The following is a 23,199-nucleotide window of genomic DNA, read 5'->3' as shown; positions in this document are numbered from 1 at the left end:
GGCACATAAAGGGTCACCTCTGTATAAATTTCATAAGGGGAAGGGAAAAAACGGGGGGATTTCATTACAACGCTAAAGCAGATTTAAACCAGTTGGATTCAGGTCAAAATCTTAATTTGAAATAAAACAAACAGTCATCCAAGAATCTGCTATTCTGTATTAGATAGAAATCTGGATCTTCGTTGTATTTAAAACTTTTACTTGAGGTTCAGGCCAGAGGAAACCCTCCCCTGTACTCCACTAAAGATGCCATGGGTAATTGAGCTAATTCCGTTCTTTCTAAGCACAAGCACTAACCATCCATGTAACAGCAGCACATATTGTGAGTAAAATTTTTTGATGAAGGGGTTAAGTAGCAATTAGCACAAATGTAAGGGGTCATGTAGGCTTACTGCCACCAAAACTACTGGAAGAGAGCAATGTCTTAGTTTTAATATGCTCTTGATGGAAGTCCTGCGTTGCAAACCTATTTGCCTCCGCAGGCATTTTGTAAGATCTTTTTCTAGAAGATCGAGTTTATGCTAAAACCTCCAGCTTTGTGGGGGCGGAGGGAGCTATCGGATAGCTGTGAGCTGTGGCCCGAGGCCATGAAATTCTTTGCTGCTCCCTTGCTTTCCTTGCATATCGTTTTCCGATTGCACCGAGCCTCCATCAGCTGCATGACCTTACTTTTGAGGACACATTTTGGAAGTAAAGTCCCTCTTGGGGTTTCCAACTCACAGCCATCGTGGCTGCACACACAGCCAAACATGTGCGCTCCAGAAAGATGTTTACAGTCTAAATTCCAGTACAGTTCAACAGTATTACATTAGCCTCCATTTTGATGGCAAGTTTCTAGGAAAAGAAGTAGGGAATTAAAAACCTGCAAGCAAATAACCTTCATGAGAGTATTAAGATTATTAGAGATATTTAGTGTTTGGGGGGCTCCTATAGACTATAAATTAATAACTACATTCAGAACCAAAAAAACGAATTCAATGTCTAAAAACATCTCTCTTGAAAGCTATTCCTTGGGGTTAATGCCACTCCACCATGTTTTGGTCAATAACCATCTATCCCAAAGCGTTTGTATGTATTAAAACTTCACTGAAATAAAACTCTTAATTTGGCAGGATGATAAATGTGTCTAATAAAATTGAATACTGGGAGTGTGAACTCTTTAAAGACCAAGTATTGTGATGGAGCACTCCTTGCACCAGAAAGAAAAATGGACACAGCCTAGGTGCAGGTATTCTGATGAACATAAAAATTATAGCAATAAAATATCTTTTTTTTTTTTTCATGCAGAAGCTGGAAGCAATGCTAAAGTGGAACTTAAAGGAACAGTAAGAAAATGAAAGTGTTTTAAGGGATGAAAATATAATGCAGTGTTCCCCTGCACTACTAAAACTGCTGTGTTTGCTTTAGAAACACTAGTATTGTTTATATAAATAAGCTGCTGTATGACAATAGGGGCAGCCATTCAAAGGAAAAAAGGCTCAGGTTACAAAGCAGATAAGTTCTGTAGAACATAATGGTGTTATCTATTATCCACTATTTAGCCTTTTTCAATTTCCACCATTGCTACACAGTAGCTTGTTGAAATGAAGTATAGTAGTGTTTCTGAAGCAAACACATCAGCTTTACCAGTGCAGAGCAACATTAAAAGATATTTGTATTACTTTAAAACACTTTCATTTTTTGGTGTTGCTTTAACACAAGAAAAAAATGAATGTAAAAATGTTCTGCTGAGCACTTTTTCAATTTAATTTCTTTTCCATAGCATTTTCACAATTTTCAGCATTTTTTACTCTGCTAATATGCTTCCTCAAGAGCAGTAGTACATTATTTGGAGGTGATTAACTTCTTTTTTCTTTCATAATTAGGTATATTCTTATTTAATTTTCATTTTGCCCTAACCCTAATAATAGAAAGCATAGATTACCTAGTAATACAAATTGTAACGTTTTGACAGGGGTAGCTCTGCAATAAAATATGAGATACATAATTTTAAAATAGTTCTGTTTAGTGATGGAAATGTTTTAAATAACCAGTCTCGAAAGGCAATCAGTTAGGTGCAATACTCAAAACTTTGGTGATGTTAAGCAGTAGTAGTAGTAGTAGTAGTAGTAGTAGTAGTAGTAGTAGTAGTAGAAGTAGTATGACTATGAAGATTTTCATTCATCCAGGTCATAGTATATCTAGTATAGGTAAATCTAAAAAACAGATGACTGAAGAAGCTGCTCGGGTGAGTAGTGAAATGTCTTAAATGATTATTCAGCAAGTCCAGTTGTTTTTAGATTTACCTATACTAGATATAGTAGAAGTAGCAGTAAAAGTGGGTAACACCCCTTCAGAGCAACAAAATTAATTGAGCTAATAAGCCTGGGGAAGTGGAAGAGTTGTGACACTTATTCTGATTTGCTATCAGAAAAGTGTGGTTAATTGGCCCACATTTAGTTTAGGTTAAAGGACAAAAAAATCAAAAAGCCCGTGATCTTGCACAAGAACACATAAAATACAGTGCGGGAGACAAAGGGAATCCAATAAAGGGAGCTCTCTTCTGAAGGAATGGTAGTTTAAAAACATTTCACATTCAACGATGACTCACTAAATTGGATTCCAGTGTGATGTCCTATTGAATATAGAGCTGAAGCCCTCAGGATGAATAGACATCGCCACCCAATTAGATCAGAATGGGTAGGCTGGAGGGGCTTTGTGTGTGCCTGATAATAGCAAGCCTCTGCCCCACAGATCCGGCCCAACAAAGGCTTGTGTGAAACAAGCTTTGAAGACACAATAACATTCCTGTGCTGAGTTTCAAGCGCCAAAAACAGCTCGCTCTTCCGTACTGAAGCACATTCCTAGTCAGAAGTTCAAAGGCCTGCTAGATAACATGCCAGAGCTGCACCTTTTTGCTGTGTTGCAGCTTTGGTGGATTAACCTCTTTTGCTGCTTTACAGGGGGATGCAACATTCAACACAAAAACAATGCAGCCCTTCTGCCATTATAAACGCATTAATATTTATTTGTGTAGGACAACCTTTCTTCTTTTTTGGACTCCCATGTTTACATGGATTGTTCACTCCAGTCATTGCCTATGCGGAACTTCCAATCGAAGTTCTCTATGACATTCACATACACTAGGGTCCAATTAACGTGCGGCTTTAAAAAAGGATCCCTAAGACATGTGAAGAACATATAAAACACCTTGTAAATGCCCAGGTTGGAATCCAGCACAGTAGTGCCAACCACTAAGCCAATAGGTCAACTGTATGTTAAACCACACTTCCTAAAAAAAATATATAATAATTAATTAATAGTTCTGAACTGCCCATCTCCCTAGTGGCATTAATTTATTATATGGCAGATGAAAAGCTTTATGGCAGCTTTTATTTGGACAAGCTGGCAACCAACTCCAGTAGCAGGACATTAAACAAGCAGGCAGCAAAGGGAGTAAAACTGCATTACATAGCAGAAACCAAAAAATCAATAGATGATACAGAATGGATTGAAAACAACTAGATAGGAGGTGGAGAATGCAAAAGTCTATAGCTGTTGAGTGGAAAATTAATATGGAATGGGGTTTGGTATGTTGCTTCACACACATTAAATTACCTTCTTAGAAGTTGCCTGTTTTGCCCTTACAAAACCAAGAGTGATTGGCAAAGATCGTACATTCCTCAATAGTTAGTGCATAACCATGTTTTTGCACACTGCAAGATGCTTGGCTTGGAGTCTATAAATGTAAAACAGTACTTCCGGTGTAAATTATAATACTAGAGCTTGTAGCACCTTAAGAACAGACACATTAACGACATTGTGTGATTATAATAAAAACAAGGGATTTGTAACCTTGTTAGACTTAAAGCCAGAATGTTAATATGATAAATGTCTAAATGCAAAAATATGGTGTTAATTGGGATAAAAAATCATATGCTAATTACCACAAGTCCTAAGCCCTTTACTATTGACTACAGGCAAGGCCAACTCAGAAAATGTTCCGGTGCTCTTGTTGGCACCAACGTAACCATATCCAATTTAAAGATGGTTACAAAATGCATTTTTAGTTTGTACATATCCTGAGGCAGGTCAACCTGGAGGTCTGTGGGCCAAAGTATCTCCAAGGTGTTTTTTGATGCTGTATGTGGCATCAAAACTTTAATATAATCAATAAATTCACATTACTGGCAAGACAATCCTAAAGCTTAAATGTGTTACATTGCTAGCCTTAAATGAAAACTATACCCCCAAAATGAATACTTAAGCAAAGGATAGTTTATATCAAATTAAGTGGCATATTAAAGAATCTTACCAAACTGGTCTATATATTTAAGTAAATATCTTACATCTCTTGCCTTGAACCACCATTTCTTGATGGTCTGTGTGCTGCCTCAGAGATCACCTGACTAGAAATACTACAGCGCTAACTGTAAAAGGAAGTGTGGAAGCAAAAGACAGAACTAGGTCAGTTAATTGGATCATGTGACCTAACATGCATGCTTTGTTTGGGTGTACCATGGATCCTAGGATCCCAGGGGGTGTCCCTAATTTTTTAAGATGACAATTTTCCATTTATGATTCCCCAATGGCACATACTACAAAAAAGAACGATATTATTATGAAAATGGTTTATTTACATGAAGCAGGGTTTTACATATGCAATGTTTTATGCAATATATTTTTATAGAGATCTACATTGTTCTGGGGGGTATAGCTTTCCTTTAAAGAAAGGTGCCCAAATGGAAAAACCAGCTGATCCTAAAAACCCCTTTAAGTTCCCAAAGACTCTACTAATATATCGCTTATCTATACTTTTTGCTGCACAAGAGCATTGCCATTAAGAGCTCCAGTTAAGTAAGTGTAGAATATGATAATAATAGTAGCCAATAGTCACTGCTAATCTTTCTCAAGGTGCTTGCCTTGCAAACCCTAAAAGTGGACATACATGTAGAGATCCGCTCGTTTCGCCAAACGAGTGGATCTTTTCCCGATATGCCCACATTGAGGCCAGATATTGATCGGGGTAGCCTGTCGAAGGGCCCCACGCATGGGCCGATAAGCTGTCCGTCTGTCGGCAGCTTTTATCGGCCCATGTATGGCCACCTTAAAGGGCACCTGCTGGGTAAAAATGATGCAAGATTCTAGAGCCCGAATTTCGGTTGGGGATAACAGTAGCTTTTTTTTTTAAAAAAAAATGCCCCCCGCCAGCGATAGGCTACCTGCACCAGGAGGGAACTCCTGGTGCGAGCAACCATCTCAGGTCACTCGCATGCGCATAATGAAAATGTGCCACGAATTTCTCATCATGCACATGATGTCACATGCACGTTATGCGCGAGTGACACAACATGACTGCTCGCACCGGGAGCTCCCTCCTAGTGTGGGTAGCGTAGCACTGGCGGGGGACATTTTTTTTAAAAAAAAAAACTACTGTTATCCCCAACAGGAATGCAGGCTCTATTAGCCCACACCTTTGGTTGAGTATAACATTTTAACCCAGCAGATAATAATTAAGAGATGTAACCATTTCATCATATCTGTGGCAGTAGGTAATGCTTCAGTCTCCCTTACAAATTCACTGCATCAATGAGGGATTTTCTGTAGTGTCAGAGACATTTTGCTAATTAGGAAACCGCAGGTGGGATGCAAATCTGCAGCTGGCTGTGCGCTGAAGTCCAGATAAAAACTACGAGGCCTGACACACATTAAACACAGACTGCAAGAAAATAAAAGCAGTTTACCTTCATGCTTAATCAGAGATTATTTCATTATAAATGTTGCCATCGAGGTGTCCATTTAACGAAAAACAAAAAAAACAACATTGGACATGATCATTATGTGAAAAAGATTTATTTTTTAACCTCAAAATTAAGGGAAGATCACCTTAGCAAGCTTGCCGGTGGTTCCCATATGTACATATCTCAAACTAGAAATATTACTATATGATCACGACAAAAGAAAATCCTTTGCTGAAAATCACATGCTAGAAATTTAGCGCGCACAAAACAGGACATCTCCCAGCTACTTAAGGATAAATCCCTGGAGACATCTTCTAAAGCAGTGGCCTAGAAATGTCAAGTGCGATCAGAAAATTGCACATCAATAAATCTCAAAGCTCTGCAACAGATAAATAATGAAATAAGAACCTGATGTATATACATTTTATATGGATCTGTTTTTTTTCCTTTGAGTTTCATAGTAGCTATCCCACCTAATGACAGCATGATACTGTAGCGGTGTATTTGTGGGGTCAGAAAAACCCCCATAAAGGGGAAGCTGCTCTCAGCAGCAGTAGAAAGATAATAATATAAATTCTCTCCCTACAGTGATGCTGAGTTACCATTTATATACAGGCTGCTATAAAAAATGGAGAAAGACTGAATTTAAACTATGCTTGCAAGCAGTTAACTTGGCATACACATACAACTAAAGCCAACATCAAGATATTGTCAGATTCTACAAAAAACTAAAAAAAAAAAAGCCTCAAGAAAAGATAAGCAGAATTATGTACCACCCTGCCCCCTCCCCAATGGAATAGGTAGCGGTTGCATGAGCAAGAATTACCAGGCAAGTGATATTACAGTCTAGTAGTCTAATTGCACTTTAAGAGAATTAACCCCCATGATTTTTAAACTAGCAGCCTACCTGCCACCTCCCCAAACAAATCAACTCGACTGCTCCAAAGTGAACGATTCTTTCACACACAAAAGGTAGAACAATTCAACAATCATGCTGGGAGGCTGTGCGGGTGTGCTACCATTTTAAAAAGCATAAGAGGTTTTACCTCCCCTTTACATTTTTGGATGTTAGAATTAGAGAGATTAAATACATTGGGTAAGTTTATATATATAAAAAAAAAGCAAGCTTGCATGAAGAGAGGGACCTCTGATAACTGCTATATATTAAAGGAGCTGCAGTCGGCAGATATTCCTAAAGAAAATAATCGCTTTTGACTGTTTAAGGTCAGTTCTGCTCTCTGCACCAGTAATGCAGAGGCATAAAGAGCACAGTACAACAGAGTGCACTTATCTTTATTAATGAACATACACTCCCCTCCCAGTTCTATATTTGCCATCTAATTAAAGGGGTTGTTCACCTTACACTTTTTTTTCGTTCTGTTTTTTGGTTTTTTTTTTTGATTTTTCAACATAAAGGTTTGGTTTTTCTTTTTAATTGCTTTCCTTTTTTTCTTATATTTTTTTTTTCCAAATTGAAGTTTATCGATTATTGTTTCTGTCTTTGGTGTTTGAGTCTGGCAGCTCAGTTATCCAGGTGCAGCTTCTCAACCGATAAAATTTGCTTCATTAGTTGATACATTTCTCAGCAGTAGCTGTGGAATATTAGCAACTATTGTATAAATTCTAACAGCTGCCTTTAATGAAACCCAGAGATTCTGCTCAGCAGGGATAAAAGGTAAGAAATGTATCAACTAATGTATCAATATAGAACAGTTTACAAAATTGACCACTCCCTCAAAGCTGCTTTATAAATATGACATTTTTAATGACAATACAGTAGAACCCTGGTTTTCCTTTTTTCAAGGGACCACTTAAAAAATAGAGTGATTGACAATGGAGGCAGGTGATAAAGTGGCTTAAAATACGGGAAAACAAAACTTGAAACCTGGGAAATGCTCCAACTGAAATGCATTAGAATCTGAAAAACAACGTAAAATCTGGGAAAACGTAAAATAAGGGTAAGTACAATTGGGGTGCTACTGTATTGGAAAACTTGTCACAAAGTAATTGACAAAAAACTTTATTTCTGGTGAACTATCTGAACAACTAAGCTGGAAAAAAAAAATTGTTGGAAGGTGAACAACTCATTTAAGTCACTTAAAACCGTTCATATTTGAAATACAAAATTAATTTTTGTCCATGGTTTACAGATTACCTTGGAAGAATGAGCAACAAAAGCATATTAATTATACAGTGTCAACTAGAGGAAGTATCACTTACTTGAGAAGCATCTAATTACCCAGTATATTATGCACTAGGGATGCAACGAATCCTGTTTGGTATTCGGCTGTACACAAATCCTAAAATCATGAGATTTATTTTCACACAAACAATAAAAATTGTGGATTCATTGCAACACTATTATTACACACATGTATGGCACTTACAGAATCTGCAGGCACAAGCATTCCTTCCTAATGTTTCTTTCTATAGCAGGAATGAGTCTCTTATGCTAAAAATCAGCAAATGGTGAAAATGTGAATGTTTTTTTTTTTTATCATAGCTTTTCCCCTCAGACAATACAAACTTGTGGTTCTCCAGTTGTTGTTCAATACATCTTTCAGCTTAAAAGTGGTGATTTAAATACACAGCTATCATACTGAAACCCACAAATCTAACATTTGGATTTCAGAAAATCAATCTGACTTTTTTTCGCCCCCTTCTCTTGTATTTAACCCACCACCATAGATATCCTAATGGAGGAATATGGGTGCAGAATCATCTAATAATGGGAAGTATCACTGGTGCCAACTTTCAAGATATGTAAAATAATGGGTAGGTTTAGAGCTAGAGCAGAGAACACTTTCAATAATGGTCTACCACCTGTTTTCCTCTGAGAATATTCACAGTGTAAAGACTAAAGGGAGTGTATGGAAACTATTTGGTCAGGATAAGTCCTAAATGTTTGTTTTGAGATCCATCTTTTGATATCAATAAAAAAAGCATAATATAAGTGATCACTTATTATTTAAGAACTAGAATCATCTCTGCTTTATAAATGACAAAAAAAAAATGTTAAAAACTGATAGGGAATGCAATGGAATGCTGAGCTTTATCAGCTGGGATGACAAAATCAGGCTCAGTTGCTTTAACAGTAAAAAAATGAGGTCTGGGAATTCCTTTGGTTTAATTAAGTAAGAAATACTCTTGTAGACGGGTGAGACATGGGAAACTGATATACTGTTCTCACCAGTCAATCACTGTGGGACCTCAGTTTTTAATCCATATATTCAATGAAAGGAATACCATGGACTATGAGCAAAGACCACGAAAAGGATCACAAAACATATATACACATAAACCCTTGGGTGGGGGTAAAGGCGGCAAAATAACACAAGTATTGTTTTTCAAAGTATAAGAACATGTACCGCCGCTTTATGGCAATGGCACAAATAGCAGGTCCTGTGGGAAAGAAATCTCCAGAAAATATCTTGCCATCTGGATCCATTTGAATTTCTGCATGTAAAACACTATATATGCTACAATCTCGGTTATTTGCAAGAAAATGCTCATTCTCGCACAGGATCGCCACGGATCAATGGTTTTCCATGCAGCGATTCCAATGGATACAGATAGCAAGATGTTTTATCAGGAGATGTGTCACCCCCAGACAGTGTACATTTCCCATGGATGACAAACTCCTCGTGTGCTTTTGCCCTAAGAAAAATATATGGTGAGGCTCATCTGTGGTAGAGTCGGATATTGGCCCAAAAAAATCTGAAAGCAGGAATTTTTGGGCCAACCTCCGTTTCATGTCGCGGTGTCACTGGGATCCTTGCATGGTTATAAATTTGTGAACTAAAACAAAACCAGGAAAGAATAAATGGGTTTATTTCATGCATGTCTTTTTCTATCCCACATGTCAATGTTTACCTCACAAGCCTAACAGAGATAAATATAGATCATATATGAAGCAGTAACAGTGATGTAATTATGGTGCAGATGAAGCACACTGTAACTGGATACCTAGATTATTCTTACTTACATCATGCATGCTATTCTGTACTAATACACTAATCCTAGTGATGTGCAAATCTGACCCGTTTTGCTTAGTCAAAAATTTGTGAAATGGGGAGAAATTCGCCAAATGCATTAAAGCCAATGGGCGACAAATTTTGTTTGATGCGCTGGAGTCTAAGGGCATCTTTGTTGCGGTCAAAACTGTTGAAAAAGTTCGATCATCACTATTCCAAACATTTGAAAATGACTTTGCCAACACTGGAGGGGACCTGTCTAGAAACTGTCCCCATTCAAAGTCAATGGCAATTTCCCTTCAGCAACAAAACCCTAGAAATTGTACCACTCCCCTTAAAGGATGACTAAAGACAAAGAAAGATCAATAAGGCTACAAATACTCTATTTTATATACTGAATCTACTGTGCCAGGAGATCTTCCTGCTGAAGGGCTGGGGTAAGGGTTGTCTTTGGCAACTGCTTGAGCTACAATTTTTAGCCTACTATTATGTTAAACATTAGTTATCCTTTAAAGTTCATAAAAGTAAATTAGTACCAGGTGGCCATGGTATAAATGATTCTTGGTATAGCTATCCCTGTACCTACTCTTTTATAATGCCAGACTTAGGCGAGGAACTAGTGATTGTGTCACCTTAAATGACTTTTTCAATAGTGCTTTATAGTCCTTTTATTTGATTTGCTGTGCCCTGGCATTCTACTAAGTTACAAGCCAATTGGAGAGACCGCACACCTCACAAAACCCAAGCAGAGTGTCCTGGTGCCCAGTGGTAGGGGAATCGGCAACCTCCCAACCAAGGTACGTAGAAAAATCACCGGCACACAGGAATTCAGTTAGCAGGCCAAGCCCTTGCAATTTTATTAATGCAGTGCAATGCTTGACAAAGGGGCGTGCCCCGAAACGTTGCACTGCATTAATAAAATTGCAAGGGCTTGCCCTGCTAACTGAATTCCTGTGTGCTGGTTATTTTTCTACGTATTCTACTAAGTTACACAATATCATTTAAAAGGGTAATGTGTGTTTCCTCATCAATAACTACTGTGAAAAGTACAGGATCTCTTGAAAGGGTGAAATCACATTATTAATATTAATAAAAATATGCAATCAGTGATTAAAATATTGCGTTAGAGTAGAAACAAGATCAAGTAAGAAAAGGCAAACAGTAATTGACCTAAGGACTTTGTACTGAAAGAAACGTATTCACAGGAAAATAAAAGGTATAAGTCTCCCTTGTATGGCCCATAAATATCTATGAATGTTGTTAAAGGGGTTGTTCACCTTCCAAACACTTTTTCCAATTCAGTTGTTTTTAGATTGTTCCCCAGAAAATAAGACTTTTTTCAAATACTTTCCATTATTTATTGTTTATGTTTTTTCCAAAATCTAAGTTTAAAGTTTAATGTCCCTGTCTCTGGTGTTTCAGTCTGGCAGCTCAGTAATTCAGGTGCAGACTCTGAACTGTTATTATTTTGCAACATTGGGTTGATACATTTCTCAGCAGCATCTCTGGAGTATTAGCAACAATTGTATCAATTCTAACAGCTGCCTGTAATGAAACCCAGAGATTCTGCTCAGCAGGGACAAAGATAAGAAATGTATCAACTAAATGTATCAATTTAGAACAGTTTACAGGATCGGCGACCCCCCCTCCCAGAGCTGCTTCAGAAGGAGAGAAATGACACTTTACCCTTCAATATTAGAAAAACCGTCACATATAGAAAATAGAAAGTCATTGGAAAAAGTTGTTATTTCTGGTGATCTATCTGAAACCAACTAGTTGTTTCAAGGTGGACAACCCCTTTAAGTACACTTATAAGTATACAGCGCTGAATCGCAGGCTGCATGTATTAAGTATAGCTTATCTATCTTTAAGAAAGTATTGATACAGAACGGTTTTCAAAAAGCATTTTGTATATACAGGCAGGCTTTGGCCTCAAATATTAAAATCTGCTACCAATAAATATCCAAGCAAAGACAAAATAGCTATAAAACACAACAATCCTTAAAGAAACATAAAAATCATTACAAGGCACAGGGTGACATTTTTATGGAAAGTTCAAGTTAACCTATTGTTCTAATAGTTTATTTAGAAAAAAGAAAAAAAAAAGGAAAAGTAGAACCACTATTTTTGTCAGGCTGTCATATTGTTCTGGTCTTCTATAGATCCCCTTCAGCTATTACATTTTGGTCCATGTACAATCCAGAAATCAAGAAAGAAATGTTGTACAGTAAATGTGCTAGAATGTGCGGTGCAGGAGATGCCTGGGACACCAGACCAATATATAAAACACTAAAAAAAAAAAAGTCCAATTATGAGTTATTTTAGAATATTGTTGTCTACATTATACTAAAACTATGTTTTAAAGTGTTCTACCCTATTCATCAATACTTCCTCCACTGAATCTATATCTATATATATATATATACACACACACACATATCCTTGAAAAAGGCCCTAAGGTGGGCCGAAACTTTGGATGTATAAGATGTAGACAATAAAAGAAATGTGATTCTTTGTATTGGAGTGCGGGTCCTTGTGAATATTTTTTATATCTTTGTTGACCCCGCACCCACACTCATTTGGAAATTCCGGATTAGAGTACAGCGGTATATATATATATATATATATATATATATATATATATATATATATATATATATATATATATATATATATATATATATATATATATATGTATATATGTATATATGTATATATGTATATATGTATATATATATATATATATATATATATATATATATATATATATATATAGCAATGCAGCTTTTTCAGCCTCAGCTACAAAGTAACTAAGAAGGTCTCTAAGAGCAGACATAGATGACGAATGCAAAAGAAATGTAACATCTTCTCTGCTTTAACATTTATGTCCACTCCCATGAGTACAGGCCCAGACAGCAGACTGAGCAGCTTGAGATGAATTAACTTTGCATTGCTCTGCAGTGGAAGACTTTAAAATCCACCACACATATAAAAACCCATGTGAATGAAGCCTTAAGGGTGGTGGCAGAAGGGAGATTAGTCGCCCTTCGTTTTCATTAGTCGCCCAAAGTTGCCCCAGACGGAACCTTCGGGCGATTTCGGAATTCCAAAGCGATGCGTGTGCCATTCTGCTGGCGATTTGTATTCTTGCTGGTTGGAAGGCATTTCGGGAGATTAGTTGCCCGCAGTAAGGAAGATTTGTCGCTGGGCGACTAATCTCCCTGTCTGCCACAACCCTAATAGGCTAGACTAGGCTGTAATAGAGAAGCACTGCTGCACAACTACAGACTTATAAGACCATAAAGTTAACCTAAAAAAATATTCTATGGCTGAAATATTTTTTTATCTAGCTAGCAACAAGTGTCTCTGGGCAAGGAAGTTATGTTATGAGTTAAGCAGCAACTGCAGGGACCTGGGCAAATCAGGTTACCAGGTAGTCTAGATGCCTAATACTCTAGACATCACTAAAGGAAAACTATACCCCTCAAACAATGTAGGTCTCTATAAAAAGAGATTGCATAAAACAGCTCATATGTAAAACCCTGCTTCATGTAAATAAACCATTTTCATAATAATATACTTTTTTAGTAGTATGTGCCATTGGGTAATCATAAATAGAAAATTGCCATTTTAAAAGATAACGGCCGCCCTCTGGGATTGTATGATTCACAGTGCACACAAACAAACCAAAGAAACATACATGAGTCAATTAACAGACAGAATTCTGTCTTTTGCTTCCACACTTCTTCCTGTTACAGTTAGAGCTGTAGTATTTCTGGTCAGGTGATCTCTGAGGCAGCACACAGTCCATCACAAAAAGGTGGTTCAAGGCAAGAGATGTAAAATAGCAAAATGTACTTAAATATATATTCCAGTTTGATAAGATTCAATATGGCACTTCATTTGATATAAGCTACCTGTTGCTCAAGTATTCATTTTGGGGGTATAGTTTTCCTTTAAATCTAATGAGATCTTTGGAGACCAACAAATATCCCCCCCAATCTATGCACAACATAATGCAGTTTATTAAAATTTAAAGATGTATATGTATATGGTAGCAACCACTGAATCTGGCAATGGGGCCCAACACACAGCTCTGCATGCCATTGGAATGCCTGATAAAGAAGCAAATATAGTGTATAAACAGAGATATTTTAATATAAAACCATACAGATAATTGTGTACTAGATTCTGGCACGTTGTCGCTAAATCTGCACTCCACATGTGTACTAAAGTAACTATCAATGGCTTATATCCCAGACAAAAAAAAAAGGCAGACAGGGTGTCTCCCGGCTCCGAAGTCAGTAATAACACACCTGCTGGCAGCCTGAGCATTTGCAGCAGTCACAGAAAACCAGCTTTTCTTCCTTTAGTGTTGAAGCTATAAGTCTAGCTGCCATCTGCCTAATTGGTGAGCCAGGACAATTATTTAAATAGCAATAAAACAGAAGGTGTAGCATGATGCTGGTAAAAATATTGCATTCACGTTTCCTTTAGGCATTAAGCAAAGCTTAACTGTGTGGTTAACTCTGCACATGTATCAGTGCATTGAGCATCCTGAGTTGTGTCTGCCATACTAATAATTCTAATCAGTATATCATAAAATCTGCTAAGCAAATCAACCTTTCTAGTCGTTGTTTACCATTAGATTGCAGAGATTAAACATCAATGGATTTTCCCCCACGTTATTTTAAATAGCATACCTCTCAACATTTTGAAAATAGAAAGAGGGACAAAAATATATTTGACCACACCCATTTTTTACCACATTTTCCGTGTTCATGTTACAACATTTGGCAGGTGATGAAAGTTTAAACACATTTCGGTGGTTTTTAGGTGTTATTATAGTTTTGCTAATAAAGGTGAATTGCCCTTTAGGGATGGGACACACTGGGCGATTTGGGGAGATTTAGTCGCCTGGCGACTAATCAGCGTGACTTTCCGCGACCAATATTCCCCGAATGCCTTCCCTCACTCTGCGCCTGGCTAAAATGAAAAATTGACTGCGCTAATCACACACGGCGATTTGTTTTACGAAGTCGCCCGAAGTTTCCTCGTGAGGTGACTCGCCCTGTGTGATTAGTGCCGGCGTCCTTTCATTTTATCCAGGCGCAGAGTGAGGGAAAACATTCGGGGAGAAAAGTTGCGGCGATTAGTCAACTAAATCTCCCAAAATCGCCCAGTGTGACCCATCCCTTTTGCTGCAAATCAGTTTCCCCAAGAGAGCTGCTTATCTTAAATTGCTAGAATTGCGTCTTTGCTTATCTTAAATTGTTACAAAAGTATCTAAGTGTACCTGCTACATATTCTCTGCCAAAAGCCAATTAAGTTTTAGAAACGTTGTATCTTTTTCTGGCTGTTCAGTGCAGGAGGTCAAAGAGAAAGTTGGGGCATTTCAGTAACAATCCTGGACTGCGAGTTGAGCTGTCAAAAATCGGGACGGTCCCGTGAAAAACGGGACAGTTGTGAGGTATAAAATAGTACCCAACATAGTTGTACTTATACTATGGCTTGCAAAAACTGCTGACATAAAATGGAAAATGTTATGGAAAACCAATTTACATCCTATTTTATGAGATTCCATTTACAACAAAGTAGGACAGTGTGTCAACAAGTGAAAGGTACATTGCAAACTATACACAGAACACTGGCTTACGAGCAGCTACTGTATGTACTAGGAGGGTGCCAGAAGGATCTACTACTCAGCAACACATACATTGGCTTCAAAAGCACTTCAAGACATTGAATGACTGTCTTGCAACCAAGACATGTGTAGTGTGGTAAACAACAAGGCAACTGTGACGTTTGTAGCTAACTTCATTGGTTACATACAAGCAGTGCTGGCTATTTAAAGCAACAGTAACACCACAAAATGAAAGTGTTTTAAAGGAATGACAATATGATGTACTGTTGCCCTGCACTGGTAAAACTGATCTGTTTGCTTCAGAAACACTACCATAGTTCATATAAACAAGTTGCTGTGTAGCAATGGTGAAAATTAAAAAAAAAATATATGGCACAGGTTAAATAGTGTATAACAGATAAGGCCATTATGTTCTACAGAGCTTATCTGCTGTGTAACCTGAGCCTTTTCTTCTTTGAATAGCTGCCCCCATTGCTACACAGCAGCTTATTTATATAACAATAGTAGTGTTGCTGAAGGAACCAGCAGTTTTTCCAGTGCAAGGCAACACTGTATTATATTTTTATTACTTTAAAAGACTTTTGATGTTACTCTTCCATTAAAATATATTGTGGTAAATTAACAAAAAAAAGACTTTCCGCTTTCATTCAAAACTATATTCCTCGCATTAACCAGACTGTGTATTAGGACAGCAGAGAATACTGCTTACACAGAACTTTGATAGAGCTGTAATCGTGTTGTTTTTTGTAACAGTTTACAAGGTTGTGCAAACTACAAGAACATCTTATCGAGTAAAGGACAAGTGTACTTGTGTTGGAAACCTCTTGCCTGGACACAATGACAGTTTGCAAGGAGTGCTGACAAGATATCCTACAGCACGGCAGAGCTCAGATGACAGCTTCATAATAGCAAGAGTTATACTTTATATAGAGCACAAAGAGCTGGAAGTAAACTCTGTTTTCCTATGAAGAAAACAAACATGCACAGAGAAAGCATCTTTGCTGCCAAGAGGCTATGGAAAATCAAGGGGGTTAAGCGGATGTGTGTTATGGACGAGGAAGAGGGGGTGGGATAAGAGCAATGAGACCATGAAATGATAGATTCCCACACTCTATTTCATTCATTCCTTGAAGCACTTTGGTAGCCACGTTAGTGACTGCAAACATTAAACAAAGGCTTGGAAGATAAATATGCTAGGTTTTCATCCCTGATGAGTTTAACACAATTTAGCCCAAACGTTTAACTTCAGCCATGAGATTTGGAAGTCATTCAACAGAACTTAAAAAATAGTTTTTTCTTTTCAGTACCAATTGCTCTTATTTTCTAATTCTGTAGTTTGAACCATCGGTGTCCAACAAACCGATAGTGACAGAAACATCCTGTCTTGGGATGTACAGCCAGTCTAAAAGCCAAGACCTAGAAGGCATTCCTCTAAAGCGTACTTTACCAATTTTTTTTTTTCATTCATAAAACTTTAAACAACTGACAGTTGATTAAATTGCTTAAGGAGCACCAATACAGCAAAACAATTTTAACATCACTTTTTCTAGTGCATCAATAAACGTGAATTTCTTGAGGGAGTTGTTTCAAACATGTGAAAATGAGCAATCTGGGATTTGCGTTAAGAACTTAACCAGCGTTACAAAATGCTGTTTCGGAGTCTTTATTTCCCTGGTTTCCTGTAATTCTTGATAACAAACCATTCTTCACGCAAGCACTCAAATTAGAAATCCCCAAATAATTAGAATATATATGGGAAAACAAGTATGCTGTGGAAAGGATTACACAAATAAAAAGCTGCAATAAAATGCAGGTGTTAAATAACTCACAGGAAATAATGCTGTACTGACAGGGTCAGAAGCACAATGCATACAAGGGGCAATGTCAACTGTCTGACTTATAAAGGCATGTGCTTAATTCCTGGTGAAGACACCTTTGTCAAGTCCATGTGACTTTGGGCAAGTTACTAAATTACCATCTAACTCGGCCAACAAATTTAGCTTGTAAACTCCATTGAGAAAGGGATTCACCTAAACAACCATCAATTGAGACTCTGCATTATGTAAAAAAAAAATTAGCACAGTGGTAGATTCTGACATTCAGAAAAAACAGATAGCATCTGCATTTTTTCCCATACATATTAGGAAAAAGACTTGCATAAAATGGTGCCTTCATGGGAGGTTTTTTACAACACATGTGGGCTTCCAGCACAGGGATGCAAAGCACAGTGCAAGTGCCTGGAGAACCTGAATGGTTCCAAATCGAGGCAGGCTGTATGATTCCAACTCACAGCATATTTCCTTCAGCATATAACGCTTGGTTAGAAACATGCCAAGAAGACTGAGAGATGCAGATAGGGTTACACTTACAGGGTTAAGAACATAAAGGGGCTTTGGAACTGTATAAGTACTTCCAGGTATTATAAAAGCACCTGTGTGTAATAAACATGCATAAAGTAAACACAAAGATGTTGTTTATATAATTGACAATTGTTGTACACAAAAAAAGTAAAAAAGTGAAAAAACATTTTACACGTAACCAGATCATGACATATGCCTTTTAAATAATAGTTTTAACTGTTACGATTTCCCAAAATAAAGCCAGAACAGTGCTGTAACTAATATTTTCAAAAACTGAAAGTAGCACTGCAACCAAATTGGTGCGCTCCTCTTCACATACTGTTGAACTACAACTCCCACATCCCGGCAACATCTGGGTGCAAGGAATTCAAGCACATGTACAAAATCTGGAGGGTCTTAGGGTGTCGATCACGGATGTAAATAAGACCATATATAAGTATTAACTACTTGTTCCATAAACAAGCAAAGCTCATTTTGCTAGTAAAGTGAGCAAAATACTTGCTCACTTGAGTATAAAAATGCCTTGTTTTGTGACTATTGACACTCCCAGTGTAAAAATAAATCTACCTGAAGAAAATTATAAAATCCAAGGATTCTGACTATAACAGTTTGCCATACCAATCAAAAAAGCATCACTTTAACAGAAAATAGGCAACTTTAGCAAACTGGGAACTGATCAAACAAAATTCTAGACATTTCTCAAAGATGCTAAAATGCTTGTGCTGCTTTCTGTGGGGAAAATATATTAAAGGGAACATGAATAAGAAATGCAATCTAATAAAGTATGTAAAAAAACTTAAAACATCAAAAGATACAGAGGCATATGACAATGAGAGTGAAAAGAACTAAAAAACAGAACTGCACACTGAAAGAAAATGCTGGACGAGCTACAGTATTTCACTAAGGGTGTCTGAGGACACAGCAACCACTTCTCTGTAAAAACATTTGTACTCATTGTCTTTTTCTAACCAGTTGCACATTCTGATACATTGGCACACTGAGAACAGTTACTATTACCAACAAGTTATTTTACACTGTTTTACTATTACCAACAAGTTATTTGACACTGTGTTTTATATAACTCACCTTCTGTTTCTGCCCGACTCCGGTGCTCCTCCAGCTTGTGGAAAGAGATGCTGGCGTATTCACTTAGGTCATCTGATGGGTGGCTTACCCCAGATTGGTGGGAGTTGCAATGATCCAGGCCACTCAAATCCTTAGCTAGATCCAAGTCAATATAATTCAGGCCATTATGTGTGTGATCAGAAGGCTGAAGGGAATCTCTCCTGGCAATCTCTCCTGGCCTAAGCCACACATTTTCAAAGGAGGCAGAGCTGTGTCTCTTGACATCCTCCACAGAAACTGGGCCAGGGGTAACTCTGGCTGTAGTAGGAGTAGAAGAGAATGTCTCTGAGCTGTGCCGCCTCCTACCCTGTGGGTCCCCAGCCCTGATGACTTTGGCACTCTGATTGCAGTTTGGGCTTAGACTAACTCGAGTAAAGGCGCTGGGGCCAGAGCCCTGGCCCAAAAGAGAAGAGTGAGATGCTTCAGACAGACTAGAGTTAGAAGTTGGGGTAATAGCAGGAATATTATCAGAAACTCCGCCACTTGACATTTCTGCATAATTACTTTTACTAGAAGAAAGAGTTATGGATTTGGCTGTAATCCTGATAGGTGGGACTTGGCTGTAATCCGAACACAGGGAACTAAGTTGCATGCTCATATAGTCTCGCGAGATTGGCTTCCCTCGAATAGGTGGTCGACTACTACTGCAAGTTTCAGTAGGGCATGCTGAGCTAACCGGCTTGTATGTTGGTTCATATGACGTGGAAGCATAGGATGTTTTAGCTCTCCAAACACCAAGATCCATATTCATGTATTCAGATAAGTTCTCCCTTTGAGGAACAACTCTGCTCTGCACAAAAGGAAGGGAATACATAGAAGGCACCAAGCCCCCCAAAAATACTTTGTCATTGAACGCTATATTAACATACTCCCCAGGACTTTTTGGCTCTGGAGGCAGAGCAGGTTCTCTTGCCCTGGGCAGGGTGTTGGCCTTGCTGCTGCTTTCCAATGAAAGCCTGGTGGGTCTAGGCAATCTCTTTCCCTGAATGCAGGCCTCCCCTTTTACAGGTTGCTGAGGGTCCTGGCCCCCTAAACTATCACTGCTTGTGGAAGAGGAGGAAGAGTCTTCTGTGTATAGATTATGTCCAGAATTTGCAGAGATGCGCAAATTGCTATCTTCACTTTTCCTGTGAACATGTTTGAAGGACCTGGGCAAGGAAAAGTAGGAATATACAGGCTTGCTTGACTCTTCAACAGAATTCAGATAAGAGTCTGGAGGTGTGCTTGTAGTGGAGCCACTAGCAGGTGACATATTAATGTAGTCACTGCAAGGCAGTTTGCACTCAATGCTATCTATGGACAACTTTGGGTTGGTACCATTGGTCCATATCTTGCTGTAATTGGTATTTTCCGGAGAACAGCTACCACTGGGTGACATCATCATATAACCATTTGAATCTATAGATGAATGCCGTCTTGGGTTAATAATTTGTTGAGGGGCAGACACACTCTTATGGCTCATAGGCATATAGTCATTTGTTTTTGTAGGCACAGGAGCGACTCCAGGTGACATAGGCATATAGCCATCATCCTTGTGGTTAGCTCTGCTCCCCTCCAAATGGAGGTCTAGGCACTCTTCTGGATAGGAGTAGGTGGGTACAAATGCAGAATGCCTAAATGATGTTAAACGAACAGGGTGAGCAGGCATCATTTCTGTATATTCCTCAATAGAGGACTGTGATGGGGTCTTCTGGTGTGAAACTGTAGGAGGAGATGTTCCTGAGGAGTGAGTCCTCTTTCTAAAAATCTTGTCAAAGTCAATGTGCTCTTCACCTCGGCTTGGTTGGTACCTCTGTTGCTGAGCTCTCTGGAGATGACTACTGGATTTGCCCATGCAAATATAATTATTTAGCTCTTCCTCCCTAGCTGGTGGAGTGTGACCCAAAGAATCTGGCGTTACACTGCGAAAGGAACTTCTAAAATCACAAGGGCTTGAACCATATTCATCTGAAGAAATAAAACCACCATCACTGGGGGAACCAGAAACTGAGGCACTGGATCTACGAGGGCACATGCAATCAGAAGTGGAACCATGTCCACTGGTACTACTGGAGGACAAGCTGACAGGGCTTGTAGCTGATGGAGAGCAGCGAGTTGCTGGCATTGGTATAGACCGACTATGGTTAAGAGGTGGGTGAAGTCGAGAACTACCCCGATGCCGATGTGACTGAGTTCTGCTTGCACTGGGACTAACTGGGCTACCTTCCATGGAGGCTGGCCTTGACATTGTTCCTTCTCCATCACTAGATGCCCGGACTCTGAAAGAAGAGGATGAGCCACGCTTTGCTGCACCTCCTGCCGGTGATGTGGCGGTAACACTCTCTGTACGAGCTCTTCGATTTAGCCCTACCTGGCTGGGTGGTGGATGATTAAGGTGATGCCTCCTAAGAGGTACAGATATAGGATTAGAGCAGTTGGATGAAGACTGACTCTTACTCCGAGGCCGAAATTCATCACTTAAAGCTTTCATAGCTTCTAGTATGGTTTCATGCATGTTCTGAGCAACTACCGAATCATCCACTTGCATCCAGAATTCACCAGCTCCTGTGACTGCAGACCGACCAACTTCTATAAAGAAAAAATTTTCGGAATGCCCACATCTCCTAATATTCATAAGTTGCAATACCACAGCTGCTGCATCGGAGTTTAGTTTCACCAAACTTATTGTTCGGTTGGTGAGGCACAGGCGGTAAATACCAACTAAATTCTTGATTTGTCCTAAACCCTTGGGCTTCATGATCACCTGCCATACTTCTTTGAAAGCCAGTCCTGGAGGAGTTACCTCCCCATAAACTTCATCTCCATTTAAACTATCGTGCACACCATTGGCCGCACCATCGTGATTATGGTGTTGGTGGTGGGTCTTACCACGGTTGTGAAGATCCACTAGAGCCTGATACCAACCCTCCTGTTCTTGTTCACATTCAGCAGCAATTGCAAAGCATTCATCCTTTGTGTACAAAGCAACTAAATGTTTGTTTTTAGAATCAGCCCTCTTGTTGATATTAAAGCAGCTCTCTAGAGGGATTGACCTCTTTGGGGCCCCAGACTTATGCCTCCACTTTTTCTCATTTTCATAATACTCCAAACGGGCCAAACTTGACTCACTGGCAGATCTGAGCACAAAAAACCTCTTGTGCATGCTCTTAGGTTTTCTTAGATAGCCCACCTTTCTGACATCAGAAAAGTTCTCCTGAGCCTGTGGATCTGTGGGGCTAGCCATGGTACCAACCAAGACAGAAATCTCAAAAATGATGAAGAATTCTCTTTAAAGCATGTGTACAGTGTACAAATTCACAGATCAATCAGCACCACTTGTGAAGAAAAAAAAAATACTTGAGTTAATCCTTGAAGTTCACTCTGCAGCGTTGCATTTGTATATCCCTTAGGTGGTTCTGATTTTTTACATCCACAAATTCAGTGACAGCGAGAGATGGAACTCCTTAGGAGCTAGCCCAACGAAACCCAATGGAAGGAGGGCTGATGTACATAGCCAGGGGGAAGCCATACTCTGGTCTGTCGGTCCAAGTTTGAAGCTGCCAGCACTGCAGTGTACTTTGCGTTCCCTCTGGAAGGGGGGGGGGACAGCGATCCTCTCTGTTATCCGAGCTCCTTCTTCCACGTAATCCTTCTCTCCCACCGGCTCACTCCACAATCCAAGCCACAATGTCACCGCTGCTAAGGCTTTTACTGTCCGTGCGTGTCTTCATTCAGTCCCATGGCATGTACTGGGAAGAGGAGGGCAGGTAGATGCACTCACACACCCCTCCTGCTCCTCCAACCCGCGGTGGAAACTGGAGCCCTCTGTCTCCCCCCCTCTCCTCCTGGGGTGCACGACTGGACCCTGCCCGGCAAGGCTGTTGCTTGAGGCAGATAGGCAGAGAGAAACAACCAGGAGAGCGACGCTGTACTTCGTGGAGTTTCTGCAAAAGCCTCCTCTCCCCCACCAATCTGTCTTTCCTTGTGAAATAAATCAAAACAAGCGTCTGTGCTCGAGTCCCCGGGAGCGCAGCCCGCCACCCCCTCTCCCAGCTCCAGCCACCTCCGTCTCCCTCAGAAGAACACGTGACCGCTATAGCTGCTGCTGCACCACACACACACACACACAGACATACAAACACACTGCGTGGAGCCCAAAAGATCAATCTAACTTGCTGCCCCGCACTGCGGTAAATGCCACGCCTCCTTTGCTTGCGCTAACGAAGCTCTTTGGAAAGGCGGTGGGGAGCTACAGGACCCGCTCTGATTGGTTGCCTACGGTTTGTCTGTCACCTCGCCTTCTCCCCGCTAAAAGTTCGGTTGAAGGTCGGCGTAGTAAAAAGGCGTAGACTCCATTCAGCCCAATGTTATTAAGAAAACGAACTGCGTTGCTGCGG

General features: G+C 39.4%; 1 protein-coding gene across 1 annotated transcript in view; it reads right to left on the bottom strand.

Moving 5' to 3' along the window:
- The window catches only part of LOC108718134 (insulin receptor substrate 1-B-like), a 43,109-nt gene extending 20,164 nt beyond the window's left edge, over nucleotides 1-22,945 (bottom strand). Inside the window, exon 1 of the mRNA XM_018265772.2 lies at nucleotides 18,785-22,945. Coding sequence (XP_018121261.1) covers nucleotides 18,785-22,046 — 3,262 coding nt within the window. The 5' untranslated portion in view covers nucleotides 22,047-22,945. The remainder of the gene's footprint in view (nucleotides 1-18,784) is intronic.
- Between the last annotated feature and the right edge of the window lie 254 nt (nucleotides 22,946-23,199).

The sequence above is a fragment of the Xenopus laevis genome, chromosome 5S (assembly GCF_017654675.1).
Source record: "Xenopus laevis strain J_2021 chromosome 5S, Xenopus_laevis_v10.1, whole genome shotgun sequence".
Lineage (NCBI taxonomy): Eukaryota > Metazoa > Chordata > Amphibia > Anura > Pipidae > Xenopus > Xenopus laevis.
Note: the sequence above shows the minus strand (reverse complement) of the source record. Positions and strands in the feature narration are given on the sequence as shown.